The sequence below is a fragment of the Fusarium coffeatum genome (genome assembly GCF_003316985.1).
Source record: "Fusarium coffeatum strain FIESC_28 chromosome Unknown BRIP53273_contig_166, whole genome shotgun sequence".
NCBI classification, from domain to species: domain Eukaryota; kingdom Fungi; phylum Ascomycota; class Sordariomycetes; order Hypocreales; family Nectriaceae; genus Fusarium; species Fusarium coffeatum.
This window is the reverse complement of record NW_022157959.1, coordinates 114835-141493: the sequence shown is the minus strand read 5'-3', so window position 1 is coordinate 141493 and position 26659 is coordinate 114835. Positions and strand designations below refer to the sequence as shown.

Sequence of the window (26659 nt, the reverse complement as noted above, 5' to 3'; positions counted from 1 at the left end):
ATACAGGTCAAAGAGTAACAGTAACACAACAAAGAAAAAACATAAACAAAGAAGGGGCTGTCATGACGGCTCCCTTGGAATTATCCACTGGCTATCAAAGATTCGTTCTTCAACAAATCTATGCCTGTCGCTGTCTGCAAAATCTGACTAGAACTGCATGTCCCAGTTGTAGTTCGTGGTTTGGTTCAACTATTGCTCACACTGTTAGTAGCTTTGCCGCAGTTGAGTGAATCATGTCTCGGTATTGTGTCTTGACTCCTGAGATGTTGTCTCCGATGAAGCGGTCTGGTACGCCAAGGACCCTGCCATTATTTTACACTGATCTGCTTCAGGGAATGAGACTACATCGTGGTTAGATGTGTTACTTTTACAGGTCCGTCCACTGTAAACCATACCGAGTGGTCGATGAAGACAATGAGTTCTCATGCTGCGGTATAGGGTAGCTTATATCGACTTGACCCTGATTCCAATGCATTTCGCTGAACATTGAAGTGGAATAATTAGTTGAAATTGTATTACATGAGTTAATAAGTCCCGAAATAGTAAAATTAACATGCTTGTGTATAAAGTTTGCGTTTTTCAGTGCATCCTTCATATAAGCCAGTTGTAAGGACGTCTCTGTTCATGTAGCAGTCATGGCATGAATTGATTGATTATTGTGGATGAGATTCATATACTCAAAATTACATGAAAGAAGCCATGAAAGAGCCTTGACGAATTTTGATTCTCACTTGATTATTATTCCAATGTAAATATCACCAAGTCAATGATGTTGGTATGCATGTTAAACCAAACCAAGTCTAAGTCTGGTGGCTGGGGTGACCACCAAGTGTTGACATCATGACTTTACTTACTTCTCAGCTTCAATGACAGCATACAACCACCACCAAATCGACTCAATCTCACCTTAAGGAAGTACCGCGTCAATTTTGATAGAATGACAAAACCTCGTGTGATTTACTGGTTCCGTACGGATCTTCGACTTCACGATTCACCTGCTCTCAAAGCTGCTTTGGACCTTGATCCAGCTGTACTTTGGCCTATCTTCACATGGGATCCTCACTATGTCTATCGCGCGAGAGGAGGACTAAATAGATGGCAATTTCTGTGAGTCGATTGAATTATAATATGTTACACTGCTGATTATGCATAGACTCGATTGCCAGAATGATCTCTCCAAGTCCATCACAAAAATCAACCCCAAATCAAAGCTCTTTGTCCTCAGAGAAGCACCGCAGACTCTCTTCCCAAAGCTCTTCAAAGCATGGAAAGTCACACACATAGTCTTTGAAAAAGACACAGACAGCTATGCCCGTGAACGCGACAGTGTCGTCACCCAAGCAGCTAAAGATGCTGGTGTTGAAGTCATCGTCCGTTCAGGAAGGACACTATGGGATAGCGATCAAATAGTAGAGAAACACGGCGGAAAGCCTACCATGTCTATCAACCAGCTTCAGACCGCAGGGAGTAAGATTGGCGCAGTCAAGAAGCCGATACCTGCGCCTAAACATCTCCCAGATCCAGGAGATATGCCTGTTGACTTTGATCAAGAGGAGCCAGAGACCAAACCAGACTTCAACTCTGAATTCAGAACGGAAGGAGATAAAGCCTACACCAAAATCTATGGACCAAAAGGTGACTTCGCCATTGAAACAATGGAGGAACTTGGCTTTCCGCCTGCAACTACTCCTCATCGCGGAGGAGAGACGCTTGCGTTGAAGGATCTCGACAAGATCATCGCAGACAAGAAATACACAGCTACCTTCCAGAAGCCCAAGACGAGCCCAGCTCAATTTGAGCCACAGGCGACGACTCTGCTATCACCTCATCTGCACTTTGGCTCACTCTCTGTGCGAGAGTTCTACTGGAGAGTAAAAGACGTCGTGGATTCATACAAGGGCTCTTCCTCACCACCTGAAAGTCTGATTGGACAGCTACTCTTTCGAGATATGTACTTTGCTGCTCAGGCAGCAATGGGATATGTCTTCACACAGACTGCGAACAACCCGTACTGTCGCTTCATTCCCTGGCATCTACCCTCAAAAAGAGACCCAGAGACCGGTCTTGTCACAGGAGACCACCACATAGACTCGGAAGAGGCAGAGGTCTGGTTCCAAAGATGGAGGGTCGGCATGACCGGATTTCCCTGGATCGATGCTCTTATGCGGCAGCTGAAGAATGAAGGCTGGATTCATCACCTCGGCCGCCACTCCGTAGCCTGCTTCCTGACTCGAGGAGGTTGCTACATTGATTGGGAACGAGGCTGCGAGGTCTTCGAAGAATGGCTTATCGACCACGAGCCAGCTTGCAATGCAGGCAACTGGCAGTGGCTATCCTGTACTGCATTCTTCTCGCAGTACTTTCGCTGTTACAGCCCTGTATCGTTTGGCCAGAAGTGGGATAAGAACGGGGACTTTATCCGTCGATATGTGCCTGAGTTGAAGAGTATGGACGCCAAGTACATCTATGAGCCGTGGAAAGCTCCTCTACCAGATCAGAAGAAGGCAGGTGTTCGCGTCAAAGGCGATGGGCTGAACAACGTCGAAGAGGGTACATACCCAAAACCAATGTTCGACTTTGCCAAGAGACGCGATGTGTGTATTTCGTCCATGAAGACTGCATACCAGGTTGGACTTCATGGGAACGATGGTCAGGCACTCGATGGAACGTGGCGCAAGCTGTTTCCTACAGACCGTGGTGAGGTGCAAGGAGACATCGAGAGTGATTACGGAGAGCATGCTGATTATGCAGAGGATGGAGAAGGGAAGACGGATAACGAGGCCAAGGAGGAAGGCGAGGGTATGGCAGCTGTCAAGAACGAAGACGGCGCAAATGGTAAGCGAGGGAGACGGCATAGCACTGATAAGGTTGCAAAAAAGAAGAAGGCATAGACGTCTTCACATACAATATTTTAGTAATTCTAGCGATAACACATCATGGTCGTATATTGCACTCCCAATCATCTCTTACCACTAAAACTTCATATTAGGGTCAGCCAGTTTCGACCATTCCATGGCCCAGAGATGATGCTCCTTCTTCAAATCCTTATCTGTCTCCCTCGCCTCATTCTCGAATTCTATCTCAGCCAACTCCCGAAACGCCTGCGCTCTCCCTCGTAACCCTTCACTGAACAGCCGCTGCCTCTTGTCCACGACACCACCCGCAGTAAGCATCGGAGCAACCTCGGCATCCGCATTAGGGTCCCCCAGCGTTTTGAGTGTCTTCTTGGCCTCTTCGACCTTTCCAAGCCGCGCGTAAGACTTTGCGAGGTATAGCAAGCACATATCCCTCCACTCAAAGATTCCGTCGTCAACGCTGAGAGCTTTTTCCAGTATAGGCGCGGCAGCGGTGAATTTGTTATCCAGGAAGAGCTTTTCTCCATATACGGCTAGGGCGTTGCAGTCTTTTCCTTGAGCCACAATGTCCATGAAGCGCTTCTCAAGGAGCTTGAACCTTTTTTTCTTGCCCCATTCGTCTTGGCGGAACAGCAATCTTGCATAGGTGATGGTGGAAGGATCGTAGCCTGCTGCCGAGGCAGATACAAACATCAAACTGGCAACGCCCTTAGCATTTGCCTCCTTTTCCATGAAGAGCAAACATCCCATTTCGTGCGCAATCTCTACAGGAATGCCGATTTCTAGTAACAGTATGTCAGTCCGGTTGATTCATTCATAGCACAATCACTCAACTTACCAGCAAGGTTCATGTTATGAGCCTCGTCCACATTCTTCAGGGTTGTTAAGTACTTGTCTGCGTAATCAAAATACTCATTTGAGCTCCGCCAGTTAAAAGCCCCTTGCCATCTTTGACGTCCATTTACGAGAAAACTTTCATCAAATGATATCTCAACACGACTGAGATCCGGGATTGAGGAAGGTCTCGAGCGATAGGGCTTTGGTGCTGGTGGAGGTTTCCTAACAGGGGCTCTTGGTCCTTTAGGGGAAGCATAGGAACGAGTCTGATGGCAATTGAAGTTGGTTATTGCTGGTCTGTTCTGAGTAGAGGTAGAGGTAGATATGATAGCTGTCCTTGGTGTTGAAGAGGTGGCGCGTAACAACTGGCGCACAGTGTTGGGCTTTACATGGCATGAGGCAAGTGACATATTGAAGTTTGATGGAAATGAATGAGCAAAATGTCTGCTCTTATTCAATCCTCTTGAGTTGAGAGTCGTTTTCCAAGTCTCATTCATGTTGATAGAAGCTCAAGACAGTTGATGGGTCCAGTCATGATTGGTGGGGACATATTCGGCCAATCATTTCGCTCAAACTTTAGGGGTGCAGGTTCAGTCTGAAATTTTCATTTTCATACAGTTCAAAAGAGAAGAGCTTCATCAACAATCATTAACATTCAACAGCAGCTTAAGCTGTTAATTATTCATTTCGACCACTGAGGCCAAGATATTGGACTCTGCTACTGTCTCACTACATTATTCTACAATACATTGCGATTTGAAGTTATCGCATCTGTTGGCGCATCGCAGCATATTCACCCAAAACTTTTTGTCAACCACAATACTCAGCAGCAATGGCACCTTTAACACGCAAGAGAAAGGCCGAACAAAAGACCACAAAGGCAGAGGAGACTCCCGTTGAGACAACATCATCAGAAGAAAAGCGCAAACTACCTGTGAGAGCCAAGGATGGCGAGCCCAGTTCACCAGTACAGCCAAAGGCTACAAAGGTCGTTTTCGGAGATGACGATGATATGAGTGCGCCAGTCGCTCCTGTGAAGAAACCTGCACCTGCACCCAAGAAGGAGGAGATAGCGGACAGCGATGAAGACAGCGACGATGATGCTCCTGAGGCTGTCTCAACTTCCAAGGTGGCGTCTGAGATGAAGAAGTCCAAGCAAGCAGCCCAGAAAGCAGCTCAAGAGTCAGTCAAACTTTTCTTTACCAATTATTCAAAACATTGCTAACATGCGAATAGACAAGCTGCTGCAGAGAAGAAGAAGCGTCGGGAGAGGGATGATTTCTTCAAGCAGCAAGCCGAAGAGCGCAAAAAGCTAGAGGAGGAAGAGAAAGAGAAGGCCGAGAAGGAGGCTCCCGCTGAAGAGAACGACGAGGAGGATGAGCCTGCCCAGTCACTCGTGCAACAGAAGGCTTTTAACCTGCTGCCAGCCGAGCTGTTGGAGGACTCAAGTGAGGACGAGGCCGAGGTGGAGGAAGACGACCAACAAGAAGAGGAGCGTCCCAGAAAACGTCGCGTCGCCACTGTGGAAAAGGATCTTGCTCGCCAAAATAGGGGACCAAAGGATGAGCGCATTGGCTCGACAGTGTACCGCGTGGCGAAGAAGACAGACCAGAGGATGATGCCCAAGTTGAACAAGCAGGGAAAGAACCGCAAGGACGACCTCTTGAAGAGAGGACGAAGCGCTGTGAAGCCAAGATCTGGCTTCTTTGTCAAGTAGACTACTGCAAGGGGATGCTCAAGTGCCAGCTCTTTATTTAATGCCAGCTTTGATACCAACTACAGGCTGAGATACCTACAACACCACAAAAATCATTCATCCAGTTACTTTGGCTACGGGAATTAACATTTCACGCACATCTCTACATAGATCAAAATTTACACGCAGGCTATTCAGCCATCAGCCTTGTTTCTCAAGCACTGTATAATCCTACCCAGTCAATGGACACGCAGTCAAAAGTCAAAGTCAAAACTCCAACCTTGTACAGCACATGCGCCTCCGGGATATACCTATCCGGGCTATCGCAGACAACCTTTGTAACAAAGATCCGTCCACTCAAACATGTTCTGTTTGCCTCGAAAAGTCAGCCATCCTGTACCTTGTTTGGTCTCAAGGCAAGACACGGCACGGCAAGAACGAGAGCAGGCATGGCAAGGCGAAGATAAGACCAGGTAGGGCCCTGATGTTGAAGGGCTTTAACTCTAACATCCGAGCACTCGATTAGCTTGACCGATATCGAGATTCATTGCGCTCAAGCTCTGATGTCCCGGTTAGTTACCAGATACGTATGCTACGCCAGCAGGTAAAGACACGAGCAGCAACGTGAGAATCCTTCGTCGCTTAGCTTGGATACCTCTCGTCTGAATTCCTAATCATAGAGTCATACAACAGCCCACTTGGAGACTGCCGGGTCTTGTCTTGAATTTTGATCCGCAAGCGAGATCATGGATTTGCAGAGTGTACGACGCTTCGGTAGTGGAATACTACGTGACCATCGACATTACCCACTTCCTACAACAGGGGAATTGAGCCTGACGAGCACATGCTGTCCTTGACGATACGCAAATTAAGACGATCAGCGATACCCAAAGCCCAAAGCCCAAAGAAGGAGCCTGTCTTGAAGCTGCAGAACAAAAAAAGAGAAAGAGAGCCATAACCAGAACCAGAGAGGCAATAGAGGAGTCAACAACGTCACCGAGAGTTTCAAGATGAAGACTACTCTGCCTAGTGAAATCCCAACAACAATGCAAGCTGTCATCCGAACCCTCCTTGACCTTGTTCAGTGCCTGCAGCTTGCATTTGCATTGCAGCAAAGAAAAGGCGAAGCATTTTTGATTTTGGATCCCCGCGTCAGAGTGGATATTGTTGATTGAGAGGGTGGGAACGCCCATTTCCGACCGAGACGTTGGCACGCTTGAGGATGAAGCCTGGTCCTTGTCCTTGTCTCTTCTCAGTTCAGGCAGATGGAGACTGGAGCCTCTCGCCTCTCGCAGGTGGTCTTGGTGTCTTTGTATTTGTCTTTACCGGGGAAGAGGGGGATGAAACGTTAAAGGTCAGAAACACATGGCGAATGCCGGTCTCGGGTTTCGACAGCGACGGATGGTGGTTATCGAATACTACATTGAGTGTGATTCGGCTGCTTTCGAGATATATACCTAGGTGACTATCAATAAAATGTCACAATATCGCTCACCGGTATATATCTATAACTGTTCTAGTCGTCCGCTGCAGATGCATCTCTGCGGTGCAGCAACAATCACATACATACATGTAGTATCCAGTAGTGGTACAGAAGAAACATATGATGGGTCACCATCCGAATCAACGGTCCCTGGCCGCAGTTGAAGTGGGCATATGGATGTATAATATGGGCACATATAGGGCATTCGCGGCATTGCTATTGAACAGCTTTACGAGCCGAAGCGACATTGAAGAGAGGACGATACAACATAGAACATTTTTACTTTATCGCTTAGAAGCGAGTGAAAACAAAGCGGGTATTCATTTTTATGACCCTGAACGCTGCAAGTTTACTTAATAATTAGTGTATCCGTAGCCTTGAAACATAACTTGTAGATGTAAGTATTTTGTGGTAGTGATGATTGCATAATTTAGTAGGTATTATGGAAGTCCATCACGATTGATTTACACGTCTTTTTGGTCTATCACATTCTCAAACTTCACTAACTAGAGTACGGATAGAAGATGCTGACAATACGGGAGATCGACGTGAGTTATTTCGATTTATCTTAGTCCTGACTCGTGCCTCTTTCTCACAGACTCAGCTCAGTTTGATCTCACTTTTCTTTTCTGGTGGTGATCAGAATAAAAGTCCAGTCCAGGTCTCTGGGATAGACTACCTAGTACGGATGGGCCCTAAACTAAACTAACGTTAGCGCAAGCTTCAGCCTCTGCCACTAAAGGTAAGCCCTGGAAAAGAACGAGACTGCTGAGCTGCAGGTGGTTTTTTAGTGAACCACCAAGCCACGTGGGAGAAGCGTGATGAACAATCAAGTACCGCAACTGAACTGCCACCAACAAAACACATGACAAGTTTGTCTCGTATTCAACCTCACAAACACGCAGATACCGAGTCAGGAATGTTTTCGTTTTCTGAATGACATTCATACAGTAGTACCATCACCAACAAGAGAAACAAGGCAGGATGGCAATCGAGCGGAGAGAATCGTCATTGTGATCCATCAAGGCCTGGCCAAGCCATGCATACGAACGATACAGTATCCGTACGGACACAATGCGGAGAGATAAGTCACCGTTTTGTGCGTCGAAAAAGAAGGGTACATGTACCGATGCCATACAATCGTGATGGGGTTCTGCCAGGCTCAAAGAGGAGCCCTGGACCATCGATTAGGGTCCTTTTGAGACACGATTCGCCCTACTACGAGCCCAAGAGGAGCTTAGCTGATGAAGCACCTCTCAAGAGCACGAGACCGGCCAGAACTACCAGAAAAAGGGTCCGTGTCGTTATCCAATCCCAGTGCCAAGATGCCAGCACCACGAGTCGTTGGAAACGATCTGAAGTGGTTGCGTGGCGTTTGAGTTTGCCCACGCCACGAGACGATTGCCTGAATGGTATCCGTATTGAAGAAACAGATCCAAGCCTGCAAGGATTGACTTCCAAAGTTCAAGGGGTCCTCTTGTTCTGGGGGACTCTTTAGTCTAGATTCGGAGTGATAGCCTCATTATGGCATGTAGATATGTATGTTGACGCATATCGTAAAAGTGATATTACCAACAGACAGGACCCTATTTTTTCCCTTTCTTATTCTTGTCACTATGAATACGACAATAATTTGGAGATACCGACAAGCTTTTTCGTCTTAAGACCAACGGTCAATTAATATCAGGCTATGCCGTAGCATGGGTCTCAGCTTGACGCCTGCGCTCGGACATGGACCCTCGACAGCTTCACTATAGAAGCCTGTTGTGATATTGAGATTGTAGACAGGCTGCAAGGTCAGGGTAAACTCAAGATATGGAAGGTATTGTACGATATAGGCAGAGAGTTGAGTTGGCAATTGTCGTGGAAATTGTGTTTGAGGTGAATCAAATATGTGGTGGTTGACTTTCAGAGGGAGGCTGACTATCTTGTTGGTTGGTCTGACTGACTCAACTTCAGCTGGAGACCAGATGCAGCGGCCCGTCATGGCAAGACAACAAAGTGCTCACTGCTTACTCTGATCTGACACTGACACTGACTGAACTTGACCGGGACCGTTCGCACCATCTCTTCCCCTCCATCCACTACGAATGAATAGAACATCTGCTGGAAGCGACATGGAAGCGCGCTAACCTCGACATCACACCCTTTTCTCTCTCTCTCCTCTTTTTTATTTCTCTCCCAATGACGCTTCCATCCCGTATTACTCTATCTGACCGCTACTGACAAGTTCTCTCTCTCACGGTAGGCTGCTGTCAAGTTGCCTATTGTTAGAGTCAAACCCCCTGTTGGTGATCATTTGCTTCCAAGACAATACTCCCTAGGCGAGATCACAACCCCATATCGGTACCACAGGCCGTGCGAACCATTTTTGGGAGGTGTAGATCATTTCCGTGTCCTCGTGAGAGGGTTTGCTGATGCAGGTGAAAGTGAAACCTGGAAAGAATCATCTTCATTATCAATCTTGATAGAAGGGCCCAGTCTTGCCAGTGACTTACTGTACGACGCGAGCACCAAGAACGGAACCGCAACGCAACTGGGTCACACTTTTCCTTATGTAGATGGAAATGTTCCATTTGAGAAGCAGAGGGGAATAGTCCGGATGGCCCATGACCCGCTACATCAGGGCTAGGTTGACGTCTACATACATATACCCACAATGCATACAATCACTGATGTGCTTTGAGTATTGATATTGTGCCAGGTTCTGCAGATTGTTTCCAAATCAACAAAAACTGCAGTGAATTCTTATTGTGAGGCTCTTGGCTTATGCAATCATCCAACCTACGGATAGTCACTCACCACCAGAGGATCGCTCACAATCACCACGCGTCTGCATGTTTTAGGTTTCTTTCTTCTAATGGGACCCAAGACAATAACTGCAGGCACTTATCCGTCACGGAAGGCTGCCGGATTACTCCCCCGCCCAATCACATCACGTATCTAGTCCAGAGACTTGGAGCCCCTCAAACGAGGGCACCCTGAGCGACAGAGACCAGGTCAGGGGCCTCTCGGGACGCTATCGAAGTTAACCGAAACCAAGAGCACAGTAGAACGACCCTAAACTAGGTGCAGGGCGCCGTCTCCAGGACGATTCGAATCGATTGCTGCTCAAAAACACCAGGTCGAAGCTATGATTGCGATTCTAGCATGGACCATTGAGGGACCCAGATCTAGAGAAAGGCCTTTTCACTTCTCCTTGTGTGTCTCTGTACCTCTCTATGACGTTTGTGGCTTTGATACAACCAAGAACAGACCCTCCTTTTCAAAGCCCGGAACCTGTTCTAAGTCAGAAACCGTTTATTCTGGCTGTGCTCTGCTGCACTGCGCCGTTGCCAATACCGTTCGTAGTCACGATGATCGTTTCTTGTGCGTTTCAGATTATCTGTTTGTCTCCAGGAGGAAATAGTTAGCCAAGCTAGACTCTCGAAATGTTCAAAAGACAGGATCTCGTTCTGACAGCTATGTCATGTCATCCACTTTTCCTACCTAAAGCTTGAAGGTGATTTGTGTCTCGGTGTTATACATGAAGTAATAGCCTACAGCTGCACCAGTTTGGATCTGGTCACTGCCAGCTTTTCTTCCTTGTCTACCCTGCCGCAGACGTGATGTTATCATCCATCGCATGCGGCCGCATTTCGAGTTAAGAAAAGAGTCAGTGCTGGTTTAATAGCCAATAATGCAGGGGTGAGACGAACTTGAGGGGTTTACATGTAATGAACAACATCGAGCAAAGTCCCTTTCTCCCAGTTTGCAAGGTATCTAGATGACCAAACATCAGCAATCAACATTTGACAGCCAAAAAGTTTCATCTTGCACTGCCTTGCTGTCTTTCTTACGGATCTGATCTCAGTTCTCAGATTTCCTACGTGACTCAGGAAGTGGAACAGGGAATTTGCACATCCGGCAACTTAGCCACGGCAGATCCGTAGACTTTGTTCTGATCTGTCACAGTTCTGGTCGATAGTTTGGAATCCATCATCAGATAATTGCTACACAGTCTGTCTCTTGTTGCATCAGTAACGGGTCATCGTGATGCTCCAAATTCGCAAATGGGTACTGTGCGGCCAGTTGGCTTGGCTTGCCAATCAACACCAACCGTCGACAGGCCACATGAGTCTGCGACCTGGCTCGCACGGCCTCTATTCTGGTGAAGCGGAGATAAGTCAATTCGATAGTACCAGTTGACTCTTTTCTATGAGTCGACACCAACGCACGTATGTATGTAAATGCACTGACTGCTATGGCCGTGAGACGTCAAGACATTCTGTGTGTGGAGAAACAAGTGAGACAAGACGCTGTGGTATCTGCAAAGAGCGTAGTCTCAGCATTTGATCTACCACACCATGATGCTAGTCTTGGATGCTGATGATGATCAGTGTCGGCACGCCAGAAGCCACGTGAATCAGGTACGGCACGAGTTGGCTATGAGGACCCCTGATTTTCCCCTGGGAGGGAAGGGAAGGTTTTGGTGGAAGGTCCCTTTAGATCCAAACGGCCTGAAGCACCATGGATATGGACTTGAACAAGAGCAAGAACCCCCCCAGACTGAAGACCCAGACACCTGGCTTGGCCTGATTTCCTCATACAAGGGGGCTCCGCCAAACGCCATCAACAAGCAGATAGACGGTGCACTGACTGCGTGGTGGCACGGGACTGAAATAGAGCAAAACGGATAGGCGTATCAAATCATTGATCTCCTCTCAGAGCTGAGATTAACGTGGTCAGGCTACCAGGCTTTGCGGGCAGAAGCAGGCCAAGTTCTCGCTACTATAGTTAGCTTGAAGATGCAAAGCCGTGATTGACCCTTCCATGACGGTACCTAGCCTAGAATTTGGATCGACTTTTGGTGTTCGGAACAAGGTAAGGTGCCTATAGTACGGAAAGGTACTCCGTCGCATGCATGCGTTTTCGACTCGAGTCAAGAGATTTGATAGTGGGTGGAGTTGACCACCAAAGATGAGCTTTCTCTTCCAGTTACGTACTCAGGTACATGTTACCTCAGCTAGGTAGGTACTGTATATCAATCACCGTTTAAAGCTTACAATTCCCCGAACATTGTCCCTGAACGGGTCATGTCGTCGGTAAAGTTCCCGTCCATCCATCTCACTGTGCCAGGGACCTGAGAGCTGGAAGACGGTATTGCTACGCCGTACCGTACCGTAGGAAGGATGAAAGCCAATTACTGTAATTAGGTGTTGGGATCCCAGAGACGAACTGAACTGAATCGAATTGCCGGGGGAGGCGCCCCGGGGAGAGGGGAGGATGAGGAGGCCACCAGGGGACCGCTGCAACTTGACGTGAGTGAATTCGGCCTGGACCTGTGAAGGCAGCCCTGGCCTTGGGCCTGCCTGATCCTGGCTACCGGCGACTGGTTCCCTGGGGGCCCCTTGTAAGAAAGCCCGGGCCTTTTTTTGTGAGGTTGAACAGGGGCGGCCCCCTGCAAGCTTAATGGAAGATCCACCCGGCCACCGCGAAAGACGTATCCTAGTCCCCGGAAGAAAAGGGCAAGGGGTACAGAATGGAAGGAAGTTTGAACGGTAGCGTACCGGTGCAGTCAGTCCAGTGCAAGCCATCAAAGCGCCAAAGAGTAGGCCAAGCTCTGAAAGGGAGGACCTCCGTCTGCTACTGGTACCTACACGTAGGAAAGGAAGGTACCGTAGACCTGGATTCATTAGGATTGGCTGGGTGCCACCACTCAAGCCTCAAGGTTAATGGCCCGGTCGTACGGTGCAGGTGCGAACGAAATGAAACTACCATCCTCATATAGCCCACCACGCCCATATACTTCCTTCCACTTTGGCTCTTGGTTCTTGCTCTTGCTCGTGCTCTTGACGCTCTGGTAATTTCGTTTTCCTTTCTCGCTTCAACTATTTTTTACCTCAACCTTGACCTTCCCAGGTACATCTTTACCTTACGTTTCTCTCTCCCTCCCTTTTCTCCTTCTCTCCCCCCTCCCCTCATCTGCACTGCAAAGCAGACTCTGGGATCGACCACCCTAATAGGTTCCCGGAAAGAAAAAAGAAAGGAAGGATTCCTGCCTATCAGCGAGCGAGCGCAAATTCGACGAGTCTTATCGCCTTCCACGACCAACTCAATTTCTCCACCGAAAGTCTTCATCTTACGACACCCTGAGAAGGCAAAAAAGCAATTACATTCTTCGACGAGTTTGGCGGTGATACGATTGCGGCATCCTTCTCTCACAGTGGAGTAGTGTTTCGACGGCCATTCCCAGAAGTGAGTGACAAGTCCAGACCAGCATCACATCGCGTATTGCTAAAAAGCAAAAACAGACACATAGGCAGCCGACTTGTCGCATATCGCAAACAATTTCAAGCGAATTCCAACAAACTCAAGCCAATCTCGTTCGATAATCAGCATATAATATCTCTTTGCTCTTTTCGCACGCCAAATCTTGTTTCCTCACCCCTTTGATTGGCCCCGACCTCCAATTCTCAATTGCCAACGAAGCTCGCAATCTTCAACTCTATCTATCTCACTGAAACATTTCAAACCCGCATGGATCCCCCGCCACCAACCGTTTAACTTCAACCGACTTTCACCAGCAATTCCTGGCCGTTGAATACACATAACTGGTCTCGAATAAGTGCTTGATTTGCACCAATAATCAAAAGACACCCTGCAAAAAAGGTGTCGCTATTAAATGTTTCGCCGGTTGCGCAAAAACCAGGACCACGATACTGCATCAGTCAAGACGCGGGACGAGGATAGAGCACTTGCCACAAACCTTCGAGAACTAGGCTTGGCTGGCTCCCGCGCCTCTAGATCAGGCAGCCGAAGACCACAAACTGGTACAGACTCCAGACCATTTACAGAATCACATTCCATAAAGTCGAAATCCCTTCGTGGGCAGGACTCTGTCTCTTCCGCTGGCTCAGTCAGATCGGGACTAAGCAACAATTCGCGTCGAGTCGGTAGTATCGACAACAACGTCATGTCTTCCAACAACGATCGAACCCGCTCAAGGCGAGAGCGTACCTTTGTCGGCAGCGAATGTGCAGTATGTGAAGAGCCTCTCGAGCACACCTTGCGAGGCGAGCGCATCCTGCAATTCTCTTGTACACATGTCTCCCATGAGGCTTGTTTTTACGAGTTCATTCGCGAGTTCGAGTCACAATATTGCCCAACATGCGACGCACCCCTGCATTTGGACACTAGCAGAGGAGGAAACGTGATTGATATTGGTAGGCCACCAATCTTTGCACAGTCGGACAGCAAACTAACAACAAGCCAAGAAAAAATCAGCAACATGGTGCGGTCAGTCGGCACGGACTCGAGGTCTGCTATGACACCGACACCGACACCGGCAGCAACACCATGGGAGAACCAAACAGGTCGTGCGCCCAGTGTTGAGAGCAACCAGAGGCGCCCTATGCAGCAACAACAGCAGCAACAGCATGCTGGCGGCCGTGATAGTGTGGCTCGAGGCAGCATGAGAGACAGTCGCGATGCACCATCGTCGGATCGATATGGACCTTCACGACATGCTCGCAGTGATAGTGAGGCTACCGGAGTGGCATCATCCGGAGGATACCCTGAGACAACACAAAGCGGACCTGCCAGACGCCATGACTATGATGTCCAAGCGATGGAGACCACACCGACCAGCCCACGAGCAGTCACACGTAACCCGATACCAGCACCGATTGTTACTGTCCGCTCAGAGTTCCCGACTCTCAGCAGGTCACGTCAACAACAAACACTTACCTGTTTGGTTACTGTTGAGGTGCCTGACAACAAGTGGAGGCCCGACCCTGAAGACTTGGGGCCCCAAGCTCCTCAGCCTCCTGCCGGTAACCGTGCCGAGGAGGCCTACGGCCGTCCACCCTCGCCCGCCCGCAGTGCGCCTCGCTTCTATCCTTATGAGTCTACGGACGCTTTGGAGGAGATGACAGATAGCCTCCGCAACCGTGTTGACAACTGGCATGGTTTGGACTTCAGCAGATTCGGAAAATTGAGACTTTATGGCACCCTTAGAGTGGGCAAGGACAAAGTTTCATGGCAGGAATTGGAGTGTTTCCTCTTTGCTGAGATGCTCATTTGCGTGAAGGAGAAGAAGATTCCGCAATCCCAACAATGGGATGAGAACGGTGCCCCCCGCAAGGCGACTCGATGCACTCTGAAGGGCTCGATTCTTATTAAGAAGCACCTCAACGAGGTATCAGAAACGGGAAATATCGACGAGAACATTCTTACACTCAGCCTCTCGGTTGCTGAACTGCCTCAGTTCCATCTCCGCTTCGAGAACCGTAACCAGCTGAAGCTGTGGCAACAAGCTCTTCTTGACCTCAACGCTGTAGAGACTTCCCCTGTCCGCAGCCCTGAGTATGACCGCGGCGAGTCGGAAACTGACGAAGAACTCGATTGGCAGCGATCTCGCCCGCAAAGAGTTTCCTCGGTAGCTTCATCGTGGAACGGCGCGAGATCTACCACCACAGCCCCTACAGATTACACCAACTTTCCTCGAAGCCCGGCCATGGCCAAGTCTATCCATGTTCCCATTGACGTCGTTGTCGTTGTACCCATCTCTTCCTCCATGCAGGGCGTTAAGATCAACCTTGTTCGGGATGCCCTCAAGTTTATGGTCAACACACTTGGCGAACGCGATCGCATGGGCTTGGTCACGTTCGGCTCAGGTGGCGGCGGCGTGCCAATTGTTGGCATGACTACAAAGGCCTGGCCTGGCTGGAGCAATATTTTGACTTCCATTAAGCCTGTTGGTCAAAAGAGCCACCGCGCTGATGTCGTTGAGGGTGCCAACGTTGCAATGGACCTCCTCATGCAAAGGAAGTACAACAACCCTATCGCCTCTATTATGTTGATCAGCGACGCGTCTACTTCGGATGCTGACAGTGTCGACTTTGTTGTTTCACGAGCGGAAGCCGCTAAGATCACCATTCACTCGTTTGGCTTGGGAATGACTCACAAGCCTGATACCATGATCGAGCTGTCGACAAGAACCAAGGCTTCCTACACATATGTCAAGGACTGGATGATGCTTCGGGAGTGCCTTGCTGGATGCCTGGGAAGTATGCAGACTTTGTCTCACCAGAACGTCAAGCTCAAGCTTAGACTTCCTGAAGGATCGCCCGCCAAATTCCACAAGATCAGCGGCGCTCTGCAAATAACCAAGCGAGCGACAGGTAGAGATGCAGAGGCGTCTCTTGGCGACCTCCGATTTGGTGACAAGCGGGATGTTCTTGTTCAGCTGGTCATTCTTCCTGATAACACTTCTCAAGAACAACTCCCTCAGGATCCCTGGGATAACATTGTGTCAGGTCTTGAGGCTCTTGGCGGCCCTATGGACAACGACAATGAAAGGGCCCTTTCTGTGGAAGAGGTCCCATTGATTCAAGCGGATCTGAGCTGGGGAGACATCTTGCGTGAGGGTACCGTTACGCATATGCCTCGACCATCTCTTCTCGCCATCACTATGCTCCCAATGAGCGGAAGCTCCAAGAAGCCATGGCAAAACTCTCCTCCTATCCCTCCCCACCCCAGTATCGTGCAGAGACGTATGGAGCTCCTTACTTCCGATATGCTTACCCGTGCCCTCACTCTGGTAGGCCGCGGCCAGCATGATCGGGCGCACACCCTCTTGAACGAAACCAGATCGATCCTGAAGGGTCTGGGTAAGGGCGGACTTCCCCCGATCCCTCCATCTGGCAAGGTCAACCCGTCAGCCCCCTCAACTCCTCATCCTGGCAATGAGGCTTCGCCAGGACTATCAACCACTCCTGATGGCAAGCGGAGTCCTTCGCCCCCCGCTTCGGCGATCTCTGGCACCAACGGCTTCTCTTCGCAGCTTGGCCGCAGCCGTTCTACCGACGGTCTCGGCCTCGGTGCCGGAATTGATGCCAACACTGTGGCCGCTCTAGACGCCGAACTGGAGAGCAGCCTTGAATGGATCAACCATCCTGCTGTGTTCAGCCGCGACAGCCGCAAAGCTGTTTTGCAAGCCATTGGCGTCATCAGCTCCCAGCGCGCCTTCACCTATCGCACTCCTATTGAGGGGCTATGGGCGTGCCGTGTTAGTGGCGTAAAGAAGCTTACAGAGAAGAGCAGAGAATGGCGTGAAGATGGTGGCGGCGAGGGCGGCATCACTGAAGAGTCTTAATCCTTTATCCTTCGCCCAGCCTCTCTCTAACAACATCATCACGACGAGAATGACCATCCGGTTCCTATTTTCATCTTCATTCATGACCCGTCACGACCCAAAAACACCTACACATTTCCCACATTATCATTTGCTACTTCTTTTCTTCAGTTGGTTAGAGATACCAGCATTGTCTCTCGACTTATCTCTGGAATTGTTCGATACCCCTTGAATCTACCAACTATCTGGCGCAACTCCTACTTGATGTTATTTGTGTTTACTTGCTTTGCATTGCCGTGCATTATTAGAGCCCCCTGTGACTCATTAATATCGAGCAATCACAGCTGTAACTATTTCTCAGCCATACTGCTTTGACGATGTTTTCGTGGTCTTATTGTTTGGGGGAGTGGGACTGGAAAAAATGCCCGAGATATGTCGATTACGTTTCTTCAGGCTCCCTTGTATGATTGAGTCTTGTCATAGACAGTTTGAATTGTCTTTTATATACTTTATTGTTGGGGATATAGGTACTAGCCGATGTATATAGCTACATGCGCTAAAGAGCTTTACGAATTCAATGCACGAGTCCATTCAATCTTCGTATATCCTGTTCCCGATAATATGTGATGAGCCTGACAATATGTGTTCGACTTTCTAAACGTAGACTATAGGCCGTAGAAGCTAAGTCTGATCATCAAATATTGATCAACGATCTTGTGTCACCCCCATTGTAAGGGGTGAACACCTCATCAAGCTTCAAGCACCCAATCATCGTGGTGTGGAGCGAGTACGAGTTTTCGATTGTGATATTAATCCTGGGAGGATTGTGATCTAAGTAGGGGGTATGGTACAATCTACCCATGATCATCGGGCACGCATAATTACATGTGCACATGTTTTGACTCTCCTATCTGCGAGGATATCTCTATAGCCATGACACCGTATAGTCATCTCACATATCATACTCTTTGCCCACTTTATCCGTTTTGAACATAGCATTATCCATTTAGTCCTCATCCCAGTTCTGTGATCGTCAGTTAGATAAGACTTTTTGCAGCAGGAGGAAGGGAAACAAACAGGGTTGGGACCTGGGGGCTTTGGTCCACCAGCTTGTCGTGCCACGATGATCTGGTCAACGGACAGAACTGTGCGGGCAGCCTCGGTGGCAAGCTTGATAGCCCATTGCTTGGAAATGAGGAGATCGAGGATACCCTCATCCTTGGCATCAAGAAGGCCAGTGTTATCGTCGTTCTGCATTAAAGTTAGAAAGCTCCTCATGATTCGTGGCTTGAACTGAAACAAACCTCAATATCGACACCAATGTCCCACTTGTCACTGTTGGCATGAGCAGCGTACAGTCGGCTCAGAACCTCGGTGGCGTCAAGACCAGCACTCTCTGCGATAGTGCGAGGCACAACCTCGAAAGCCTCACCGAACTTCTTGATAGCGTACTGGCTAAGACCGGGGGTCTTCTCACCGTGAGCCTGTATCCTCTCAACAAGCTCGACTTCTGTGGCACCAGCACCAGGAACCAGTCGAGGGTCGCGAGTAATGGCCTTAACAACATTAACACCGTCGTCGACAGCACGCTCAATGTCGTCAAGATGGTTCTGGGTAGCACCTCGAAGAACCAGGGTAGCCGTTCGGGTAACCTCATCCTCCTGACGGAAGACTGTAACTCGGTCGCCACCAATCTCGAGGGTCTCAACAACGTCGATGCTTCCCATCTCATCGGGCATGGGGGCTCCTAATCGCGCCAAGGGGGTGGCACCAACCACACGGCAGACTCTTCGAAGCTCAAACTTGCTGAGAATTCGGATGCACAGGATGCCAAAGCGGTTAAGGTAGTGCATGGCCAGATCACCCACTCGCTCACCGCAGATAACGACACGAAGGCCAGAGTCGTAAAGCTCCTTAATAGATGTCTCCAATTGAGACTCCTCGCCCTTTGTGAAATCCATCATCTCCTTGGCGTTGTGCAGCAGAACAGTTCCCTTGGTCTCGGTCTGTCCAGCATCGATGGGGCAAGTGAAGACACCGACCTTGGCGCGGGTGGCCTTCTTGACCGAACCATCGGGCTCCTTGGGGAAGACCATACCCTTGACAACCTTGCTCTGCTCCAGGCTTCCACCCATGATCTTGACGACGCGGATGTTGTCGACGTTGAAGTTAGCGGGGTTCTTAGGAAGGACAGCAAGGACAGCCTCAGCAACGAGATCGGCGAGGAAAGTCTCGTTACCGTTTTGCTTGCTGGCAATGACGGTGCTGATGGCCTTGCTGAGCTCCTCCTGATCCCGCATATCCTCAACCTTATCGACAGCAAGCTCCTCAAGGGTCTCAAGGGCGAACTTCTGAGCCTTCTCATAACCAATAACAATATCTGATGTCTTCAGACCCATGCGTAGCAGGTCCTCAGCTTTTCGAAGCAGCTCGCCAGCAAGGACGATAACGAGGTTGGTGGCATCGCCCATCTCAGCTTCTTGTTGCTGACTGGCCATGACGAGGAGCTTAGCGGCGGGGTGAACGACTTCGAGTTCTCGGAGGATGGTGGCAGCGTCGGAGGTAAGAATCATCTTTTGCAGATGGTTGATAACGACCTTGTTGCGGCCATAGGGGCCGAGAGAGGTCTGGACGGTGGAAGCAATTGCCCTGCAGGCGTCGATGTTACGGAGGACAGCGCCATCTTCAGAGTCGTAGCTGTAGAGAGGAAAGAATATTGGTCAGTTTGGTTCGCAAGAAGAAGGCTGCAGCCATAAGGGTGGGATACGGCGAGAGACACATAAAGAGGCGGGGAGCTGCCAGCAACAGCAGAAGTAGAAGAACAAGGAGGGGATCGAGACAAGACAAGACAACTCACTTGTTATAACCCTGCTTGAACAGGCCCGAGTTAGGGGCGTTTGGGATATTGAGCGACATTTTGAATACCACAAAGCGCTCTCGAAGTGTGGTTGTATTCGAGTCGTCGCAAGGAGTGGATGTCTTTGGTAGAAAGATGAGGTTGATGCTCCTGATAGATGATTTCGCCCACTAGCTTCAGTGTCCCACCACAAAAACTTCCATGGACAGGTGTGGTGGGCGGTCGGTTTAGTGGGTAGGTACGTACCCGGCTGCCTGGACCGCCTATTTTCCTGAGTCTCAGGTATCTGAAGTGAAAGTGATGCTACATTATGGGAAATAGTGATTTATATAAGTCATTTGTGGTTGTATAATACCTGGACTATAGTACGAGTATGAAACTCGAATTGAGCTCAAGAAAGTGAATATTTAACATCTCCTGTAACAGTGGCCATGAAGAGGTAGCCTTGCTTAATATTTCGAGGGGCATCTTTCTTAGGGGTCCATCTGTCCAATCACTTTGGAACGCCACAAACCCCTTACAGCCTTGCAGCCGTGGCTTGTGGCGGAAGAAATGACACGCTCGGGCAAAGCTTCCATTGGTGACGGGAAGACACTGCGTGCCTGTCTAGGCCTGGCCTGTCTAGGCCTGGCCTGTCTATCGCTAGAGCCTCGCCCAACCAACCTAGCGACGGGCGCGGCTCCTGTCGCGATCCATGGCTGATTAACGCGGGTTTCAACTCAAACACTGCATCTCATCTCATTTTATCTAGACTTCTAATTTCAACACCTGCAGTCAACTGCGCAGCTTCACTTGTTCTTGCGACACTTGAGTTATTTTGGGTTCAACACTATTTCACTTTCTATTTCCACGAATCTACATGCGAATCAACTCAACTGATTAACAGTCGCTACATCAAAGCACCCGACGCTTAGCGATTCAGCCAAGTTGGTTGACCTTCATACGTCAACAACTGCGCCAATTCAATTGCCTGCCCAAAGCCTGGAAAGTGTCCTTGTTGGAGACAATCTACTGGAAAACAGAACTGTCAAGTACCAAATTATACACATCAGTCATGCCTGGTAAGTTTGTAATTGCCAAAGTCCAAGTCAATCAATAGTCGACATCCATTCTTTGATGGATCGTGGTGGGTTCTATCTGTTGGTAGTAGCCTGGCTTGCTGCAGCTGCGACTTCAACGCCTATGATTAAGGCTTAAGCACATCCCTTGCACTACCACCAACACACTATCCTTTCACACTTCCCTCTCGGTCGCGCACGTCGCCTTCAATCTCAGCATCAACATCAACATCTTCGCTGCTGTCAATTCCGCAACGCCAATCAACCGCCCACGATGACCATAACCATCAAACGAAAGGCACCTTCAGCTGACCCGCCTCCTCCTTCAACAGCAATTCCTTCAACTCTACCTCCATCCGTCGAGGAAGCATACCGACGAAAATGCGTCCAGCTCAAGAATCGCACCAACGAGGTTGAGGAGGCCAACGACGCCGCTCGTCTTCGCCTCGCCCGCATAAAACGCCAGGTCGAGAAGATGCGAGTAGAGCGCGCCTTCTTGCTAGAACAGCTTGCAAAGCGCACAAGCGCAAACGTCGAAGATTCAGATGGCAGTCCTAGTCCGCCTCCAACAGTAAGCACTCCCCATCTCCTAACCACAATTCTCCCTCCCCTTCACCTGGCAATCCTTTTACCTGGTCTGCCGCGCCTCCCTTCTTCACGGCACCCGGTTCAATGTTGATGTTTTTGCGCTTGGATTAGGACTACCAATTCAACACACCCAGTGAGTTAGCTGCTAACCACCAGAAGCCAAAAGATAAGCCTTTGCGTACAAAGCGAGGCCATCGCAAGTCCATGATGCCCGATGCCGATGCCAAGACACCCGCCGGTGCATCCTTTGCCAATGCTGCTGGCTCTCCTACGTCCGATACCTTTTCACACCCACCTGAAAGTCAAGCCAAGTCAGAGCATGCAAATGGTGTCTCTTCGCATGATGACAAGAAGCCTGCCAGTGCCTTCGAGCTATACTGCATGGACAGACGGCCTGATCTTGAGAACAAGGACAAGGACGGTGACGGAAACATGAACATCGACGATGAGCTGGCGCAGATGTGGAAGTCACTTCCTGAAAGTGAGAAGGAGGAATTCGAAGCGAGATATGAAGAGATCAAGAGTGCCGAAGCAAAGAAGTCTCCTGTGCCGGAAAAGAGGGAGGACAAGCCTAGCGAATCCAAGTCTGCAGCCCTCGATGAGGATGTCGAGATGGGCGATGATACCGAGGACCAGGACACCCAGGCTGGTGAGAAGGCTGAAGACTGAGCAGCTTGAAATGCATTTTTCTAAGGGGGGCGTTTTGGCGGGTTCACAGTTCTTCGGTCACATACGATATGGGCCATTGTAATGTACTAGTTTTGGAGTTGTCTTTCACAAATCAAAAGACAGCCAGTCTGAGAAAGGATTAACAGCATAGATTTAACCAAGAAGAGACAACTTCTTCGCGCGCATAATCTTGAATCCTGCCGCGAAGCCCGTCTATCTAATACTTTGAAAGTTTTGCACCGTTACTCCCGATCCCCTGCGTTTGTTTTGCCTGGGTTCTTGATTCCAATATCGCACTGAAACACATAAGCTCAACATTATCAAACTACGCTGGAATAGATGTGAAATGAAAGGACAAAATTAGCTTGATCGGGAAGACCCTTATTCGCCGACGTATAAATCCACCACAATGTTGATAGCAGCAACGAGAATCTCGGCTGCAATAAGCACAATCACTGGGGGCGGTTAGCTGGTTTGACTTGATGATGGGAACGCTGAAAACCTACCAATCCATTCGAGCTTTTCGTCATGACCATGGCTGAGCTCTCCCTTGAGCACAGCTAACAAATCTGCTATGACATCGAGACGTTCCGTCAAGAGACCAACACGCTGATCCATCTCCAGATAGCTCCTGACAGCTTGGTAAACAGGTTCAAGCTGCGGCTCGACCCAAAAGAGCTCAGGCGTATCGAGAACAGATCCATTAAGATGGATATTAATACGCAGGATGAATAGCTCTCCAATCTGCATGTTGATCTGCGACCTCCTAAGTGCGATCTTTCCTGTCGTGGCTATTTGTGTGGGGATGTCCTTGCAGGTGTCGACTGTCGATGCGATCAACTCTTCGAATAGTGAAGTCTAAAACGGTTAGCATACTCAGAATTTGCAGAATGGTAGCTTCACTAACCTTGACACTCTGCGCTAAAGCATGAGAGATGGCAAGCTTTGTCATGTAGTTGTTCTTGTCGCGAAGAGTGATGAAATCATTGTAAATACGAGCCTGGTAGTCCTTGGTGTAGTAGAAGTTGAACAGCTCAGTCTCGACATCATCTGGCGCAAGCTTCTCAGTTTCGAACTTGGCAATCTCCTTCAGGAACCGGGCCTCCTGAGCCTCGGTCATTCCCCAGATGACTACCACACCGTAGTCGAACAAGAAAACTTCGGGCGTATGAACCTGTATGTCAAAGTCGGGGTTGGTCTCGCTTATTGAGTCGTGATCCTCCACCGCAGACCCTAGCAGGTCCGCGCTCTCAATGCGAGAGCCATTGCCGTTACCATTGTGTCCGTGGGCTTCCGATGCAGCCTCTTCCGCCTGTAGATCTGCTCTCTGTTGCTGCGCGACTTCGATAGCGTCACCTCCAGTGGAATGTCTGCGCTCATAGTTCTGAACCGGGTCGCGACTGCGCGCGCTTTTTGAAGTGTAGTTATACGGTGTGTATATGCATTCGTCAATGAGTTTGGGATTCGCGCCTCGAGTCTTTCCACGTCCTTTCAAGAACCGCATGAGAGCCTCCATCTCGTATCTGTTTGCAGTACAATATGCGGTGACACGGGGCAGGCGATCACGATCCGCTTTGCCCAGTTTTGCAGCATCTCTACGCGCAGCAGGATCCTTGATACGTGTGTATTGAGAGTAGACATCTCTTCCGCTCTCCTCGTCTTCGGGGTCGTCCAGGTCAGGGTTGGGAAGCAGCTTAAGCTTTTCCGTCTTCTTGGTGCTGCGCTGAGGACCAATCTTGGGTCCAAAAGCCAGATGGGCGACCGCAGGGACTGAGCCCTGACTGTTTCGTCTTCTTAGCTTGTTGTTGAGAGCTGCGAGCATGGGAGGGCCACCAGCGGCGCCGCTAGCAGAGCCAGCAGCATGATGACCTGGAGCTCGTTGAAAATGTTGTTGTCGACCGGGTTCAAAGGTTTTTGTAACAGGATTGTCGCTAAAAGTGACGGATCGAGTTCCTTTGGGACGATTCTCTGTGGTCGGAAGTAGAGGCGACGACTCGTTGGGGGTAGCGTCTGACGACGTGGTTTGGGAGTCCATTTCGGTTTATGCCGGCGAAGCTTGAAAGTGATGAGGTCAGGAAGATCAGTCGAGATAATTAGACGGCGTGCAATGAAGTTCCAGTCGCGCGCATCACTCTTTGAGAGAGTCCAGATCCTCAAATTAGGAGCAATCCCAGAATCGCGGTTAAAAATGGACGATCAAGGTTAGCTTCTGTTATGGTGTCGAGGTGAAGAACCTTTCTGGAGTCGAAGTCTCGGTTGGTATAATGGATGGAAACTCTACCAATGATGTCAGGCTCAAATTCATTTCCGCGTCGACAGTAGCGATCCACTTCCTTGGGTCGCACGAGCTTCTTGCGGGGCGCAGATAATAATAAGCCACTAAAACAGCCTAGAACGTCCTGCAAGCAACGAACATGCCTGGAAGAGGTATATGAGGCTTCGATCATCGATGCATGATATTATATGGAAGTAAACATTGAGCGAAAACAGTAATTTTTATATATAAGCCTGCAACTCCCAATATACTATACCTCTATATAAGCAACTCTCCCACCCATAAAATTCGTCACCCCTCACCCCGTCATTGCGTCACATGTAAATAGCCTAATTCTGTTAACACGCAAATTTACTCGTCAATAATCTTGACGTCCAACTTAAGCCCTGACTTATCCAATCGGTCGATCAGGCCTTGGCCCAAGCATGCAGGAGTATAAGATCCTCCATCAAGCTCAATTGGGTCTTCGAGGATCGTGGCAGCAATCTCACCAAGGAGAACAGCAGTCACTATGAATAATCATGTTAGCACACAGCCCAGAAGCTTTTCACACGACATATCCAACTCACATAAATACATGCCACCATGATGCCACATGCGACTAAAAGCAGCTTTACCAGCATGTTCCTTAGAGTCAGGATGAGCAATGCCACGGTATTCGACATAGTCCTTCGCTGTCTCCTCGCGATTAGCACCTTGACCAGGCTGAACCACTCGCTTCTTGAGGAACTCTCTCAATGGCGCAACTGAGACAAGCAAAACACCACCGATGATTAACAGCCAATGAATGAAGATTCCATGAAGCCAGTTACGGGCTTTCATGCGCTCTTGCCAGACAAAATTAGGACCATAGAACTCTTCTTTTCGGGATGGCGTCTCAGATAACAGACCCCAAGTACGCTCAACGACTGCAACATCAGTCGAGCCTGCTACAGATGTAGTCAAGAGTCCCAGATTCGGTACACTTCCAACACCAAGAATCATTTGCAGGATAGAGCTTTTGGGTCTTTTCGGTTCTTTATGGGGAATAGGCGATTGCGCATATGGACTGCTGGCCTCTTTGATCTCGTTGAGTGTGAAAACATCCCAGATACTCAGAGCAGTAGCAAGAGTGCCTCCGGAGGGTGAAGAGCTGCGAGTTGGTTAGCTGTGCTGGTTTAAGAATTGATATCAGAAGTAAACTCACTTGACTTCGTGAAGAGATATGGTCACGTCCTTTGTCTGAGAGCCCAGCTCAGTACGAATTGCCTTGGCCAACGCCCATGTGCTGAGATCAGCGGGAGATGACTCAATTCCAGCTTGTGGGATGAGAATGGCGCCCGTCTTCTTGGCTGTTGCCTCATACTTTTTGATCATTTTGTGAACCCAGGCAGCTTCACCCGTGACGTCCACATAGTGAGTACCCGCCTCAGCACATGCCTTGTAAGCATGTTCGCCATAGAGACTGTATGGCCCAACGGTGGTGAGGAGGACACAAGTCTTCTTGGCGAGTTCGCTCAACTCTTGGTCATTCAGGTTCGCAATCTCAATGGCTTCATACTGCTATCAGTCCCTAATCTTGGAAGTGCGGGCACATGGTTCTCTTACCAGGTGCAAGTCGGTCAGGGTTGATCTTCTTGCATTCTTCAACAACATCTTTCAACTTGGACTCATTACGTCCTGCAACCGCCCATTTGAGATCGGTTGACAAGTGTGTCGTGATGTACTCAGCTGTGAGCTTCCCAGTATAACCTTGATATAGTCAGAACTCTATATTTACCATTGCCCCTCAAATCGTAATTGAGGACTTACCAGTAGCTCCAAAGACAACGACGTCGTACTGGCGACCATGATCTTTGATGAGTGGCATGATGGAAGACAATGATATGTGCAATGATAGTATTTGAGCGGTGATTAGTCTGCAGCAATGGCCCAGCAACAGTTTGTAAGGTTGAAGGTATGTAGATCAGTTTAAGTTTGAGGAGGTTATTTGATGTTAAGACATTCCGCCTTTACATCATTGAAGCTAGGTACCTCTTTCGACAGTTTCCCAATAAAGTCAACGGTGACTGGCTACAGGGATCCTTGCATGCACATCTTGGCCCTGCCATCGCCATCAGCATCTTAATTCGATGTAAATGAACCTCGACTTTGAGGTGACAAAGGACACTTGACTAAGTACTGATGATACAAAAGACAGAATTAATCAGTCATTTTATTACAGCTTTGGCCAGCTCTTTTCATT

At 49.1% G+C, this 26659-nt stretch overlaps 8 protein-coding genes across 8 annotated transcripts; 4 read left to right on the top strand and 4 right to left on the bottom strand.

Annotated features, from left to right (window-relative positions):
- Positions 1–937: 937 nt before the first annotated feature.
- On the top strand, positions 938–2891 carry FIESC28_07491 (uncharacterized protein; the record flags this gene model as incomplete). The annotated part of the gene is made up of 2 exons (XM_031161631.1): positions 938–1107; positions 1154–2891. The coding sequence occupies 2 exons, from the start codon at positions 938–940 to the stop codon at positions 2889–2891; spliced, it is 1908 nt and encodes a 635-aa protein (XP_031014333.1).
- Positions 2892–2972: 81 nt separating this feature from the next.
- Positions 2973–4102, bottom strand: FIESC28_07490 (uncharacterized protein; the record flags this gene model as incomplete). Its single annotated transcript, XM_031161630.1, has 2 exons — positions 2973–3637; positions 3694–4102. The coding sequence occupies 2 exons, from the start codon at positions 4100–4102 to the stop codon at positions 2973–2975; spliced, it is 1074 nt and encodes a 357-aa protein (XP_031014332.1).
- A 422-nt stretch (positions 4103–4524) lies between these two features.
- Positions 4525–5409, top strand: FIESC28_07489 (uncharacterized protein; the record flags this gene model as incomplete). The annotated part of the gene is made up of 2 exons (XM_031161629.1): positions 4525–4874; positions 4929–5409. 2 exons carry the CDS (start codon positions 4525–4527, stop codon positions 5407–5409), a joined length of 831 nt encoding a protein of 276 aa, XP_031014331.1.
- An 8126-nt stretch (positions 5410–13535) lies between these two features.
- Positions 13536–17009, top strand: FIESC28_07488 (uncharacterized protein; the record flags this gene model as incomplete). The annotated part of the gene is made up of 1 exon (XM_031161628.1): positions 13536–17009. The coding sequence occupies one exon, from the start codon at positions 13536–13538 to the stop codon at positions 17007–17009; it is 3474 nt and encodes a 1157-aa protein (XP_031014330.1).
- A 985-nt stretch (positions 17010–17994) lies between these two features.
- FIESC28_07487 (uncharacterized protein) lies at positions 17995–19904 on the bottom strand (the record flags this gene model as incomplete). Its single annotated transcript, XM_031161627.1, has 4 exons — positions 17995–18012; positions 18066–18239; positions 18293–19685; positions 19846–19904. The coding sequence occupies 4 exons, from the start codon at positions 19902–19904 to the stop codon at positions 17995–17997; spliced, it is 1644 nt and encodes a 547-aa protein (XP_031014329.1).
- A 1273-nt stretch (positions 19905–21177) lies between these two features.
- On the top strand, positions 21178–22160 carry FIESC28_07486 (uncharacterized protein; the record flags this gene model as incomplete). The annotated part of the gene is made up of 2 exons (XM_031161626.1): positions 21178–21474; positions 21603–22160. 2 exons carry the CDS (start codon positions 21178–21180, stop codon positions 22158–22160), a joined length of 855 nt encoding a protein of 284 aa, XP_031014328.1.
- Positions 22161–22541: 381 nt separating this feature from the next.
- Positions 22542–24195, bottom strand: FIESC28_07485 (uncharacterized protein; the record flags this gene model as incomplete). Its single annotated transcript, XM_031161625.1, has 3 exons — positions 22542–22615; positions 22667–23018; positions 23068–24195. The coding sequence occupies 3 exons, from the start codon at positions 24193–24195 to the stop codon at positions 22542–22544; spliced, it is 1554 nt and encodes a 517-aa protein (XP_031014327.1).
- Positions 24196–24786: 591 nt separating this feature from the next.
- Positions 24787–26284, bottom strand: FIESC28_07484 (uncharacterized protein; the record flags this gene model as incomplete). Its single annotated transcript, XM_031161624.1, has 5 exons — positions 24787–24944; positions 25005–25567; positions 25622–25967; positions 26023–26166; positions 26227–26284. 5 exons carry the CDS (start codon positions 26282–26284, stop codon positions 24787–24789), a joined length of 1269 nt encoding a protein of 422 aa, XP_031014326.1.
- Between the last annotated feature and the right edge of the window lie 375 nt (positions 26285–26659).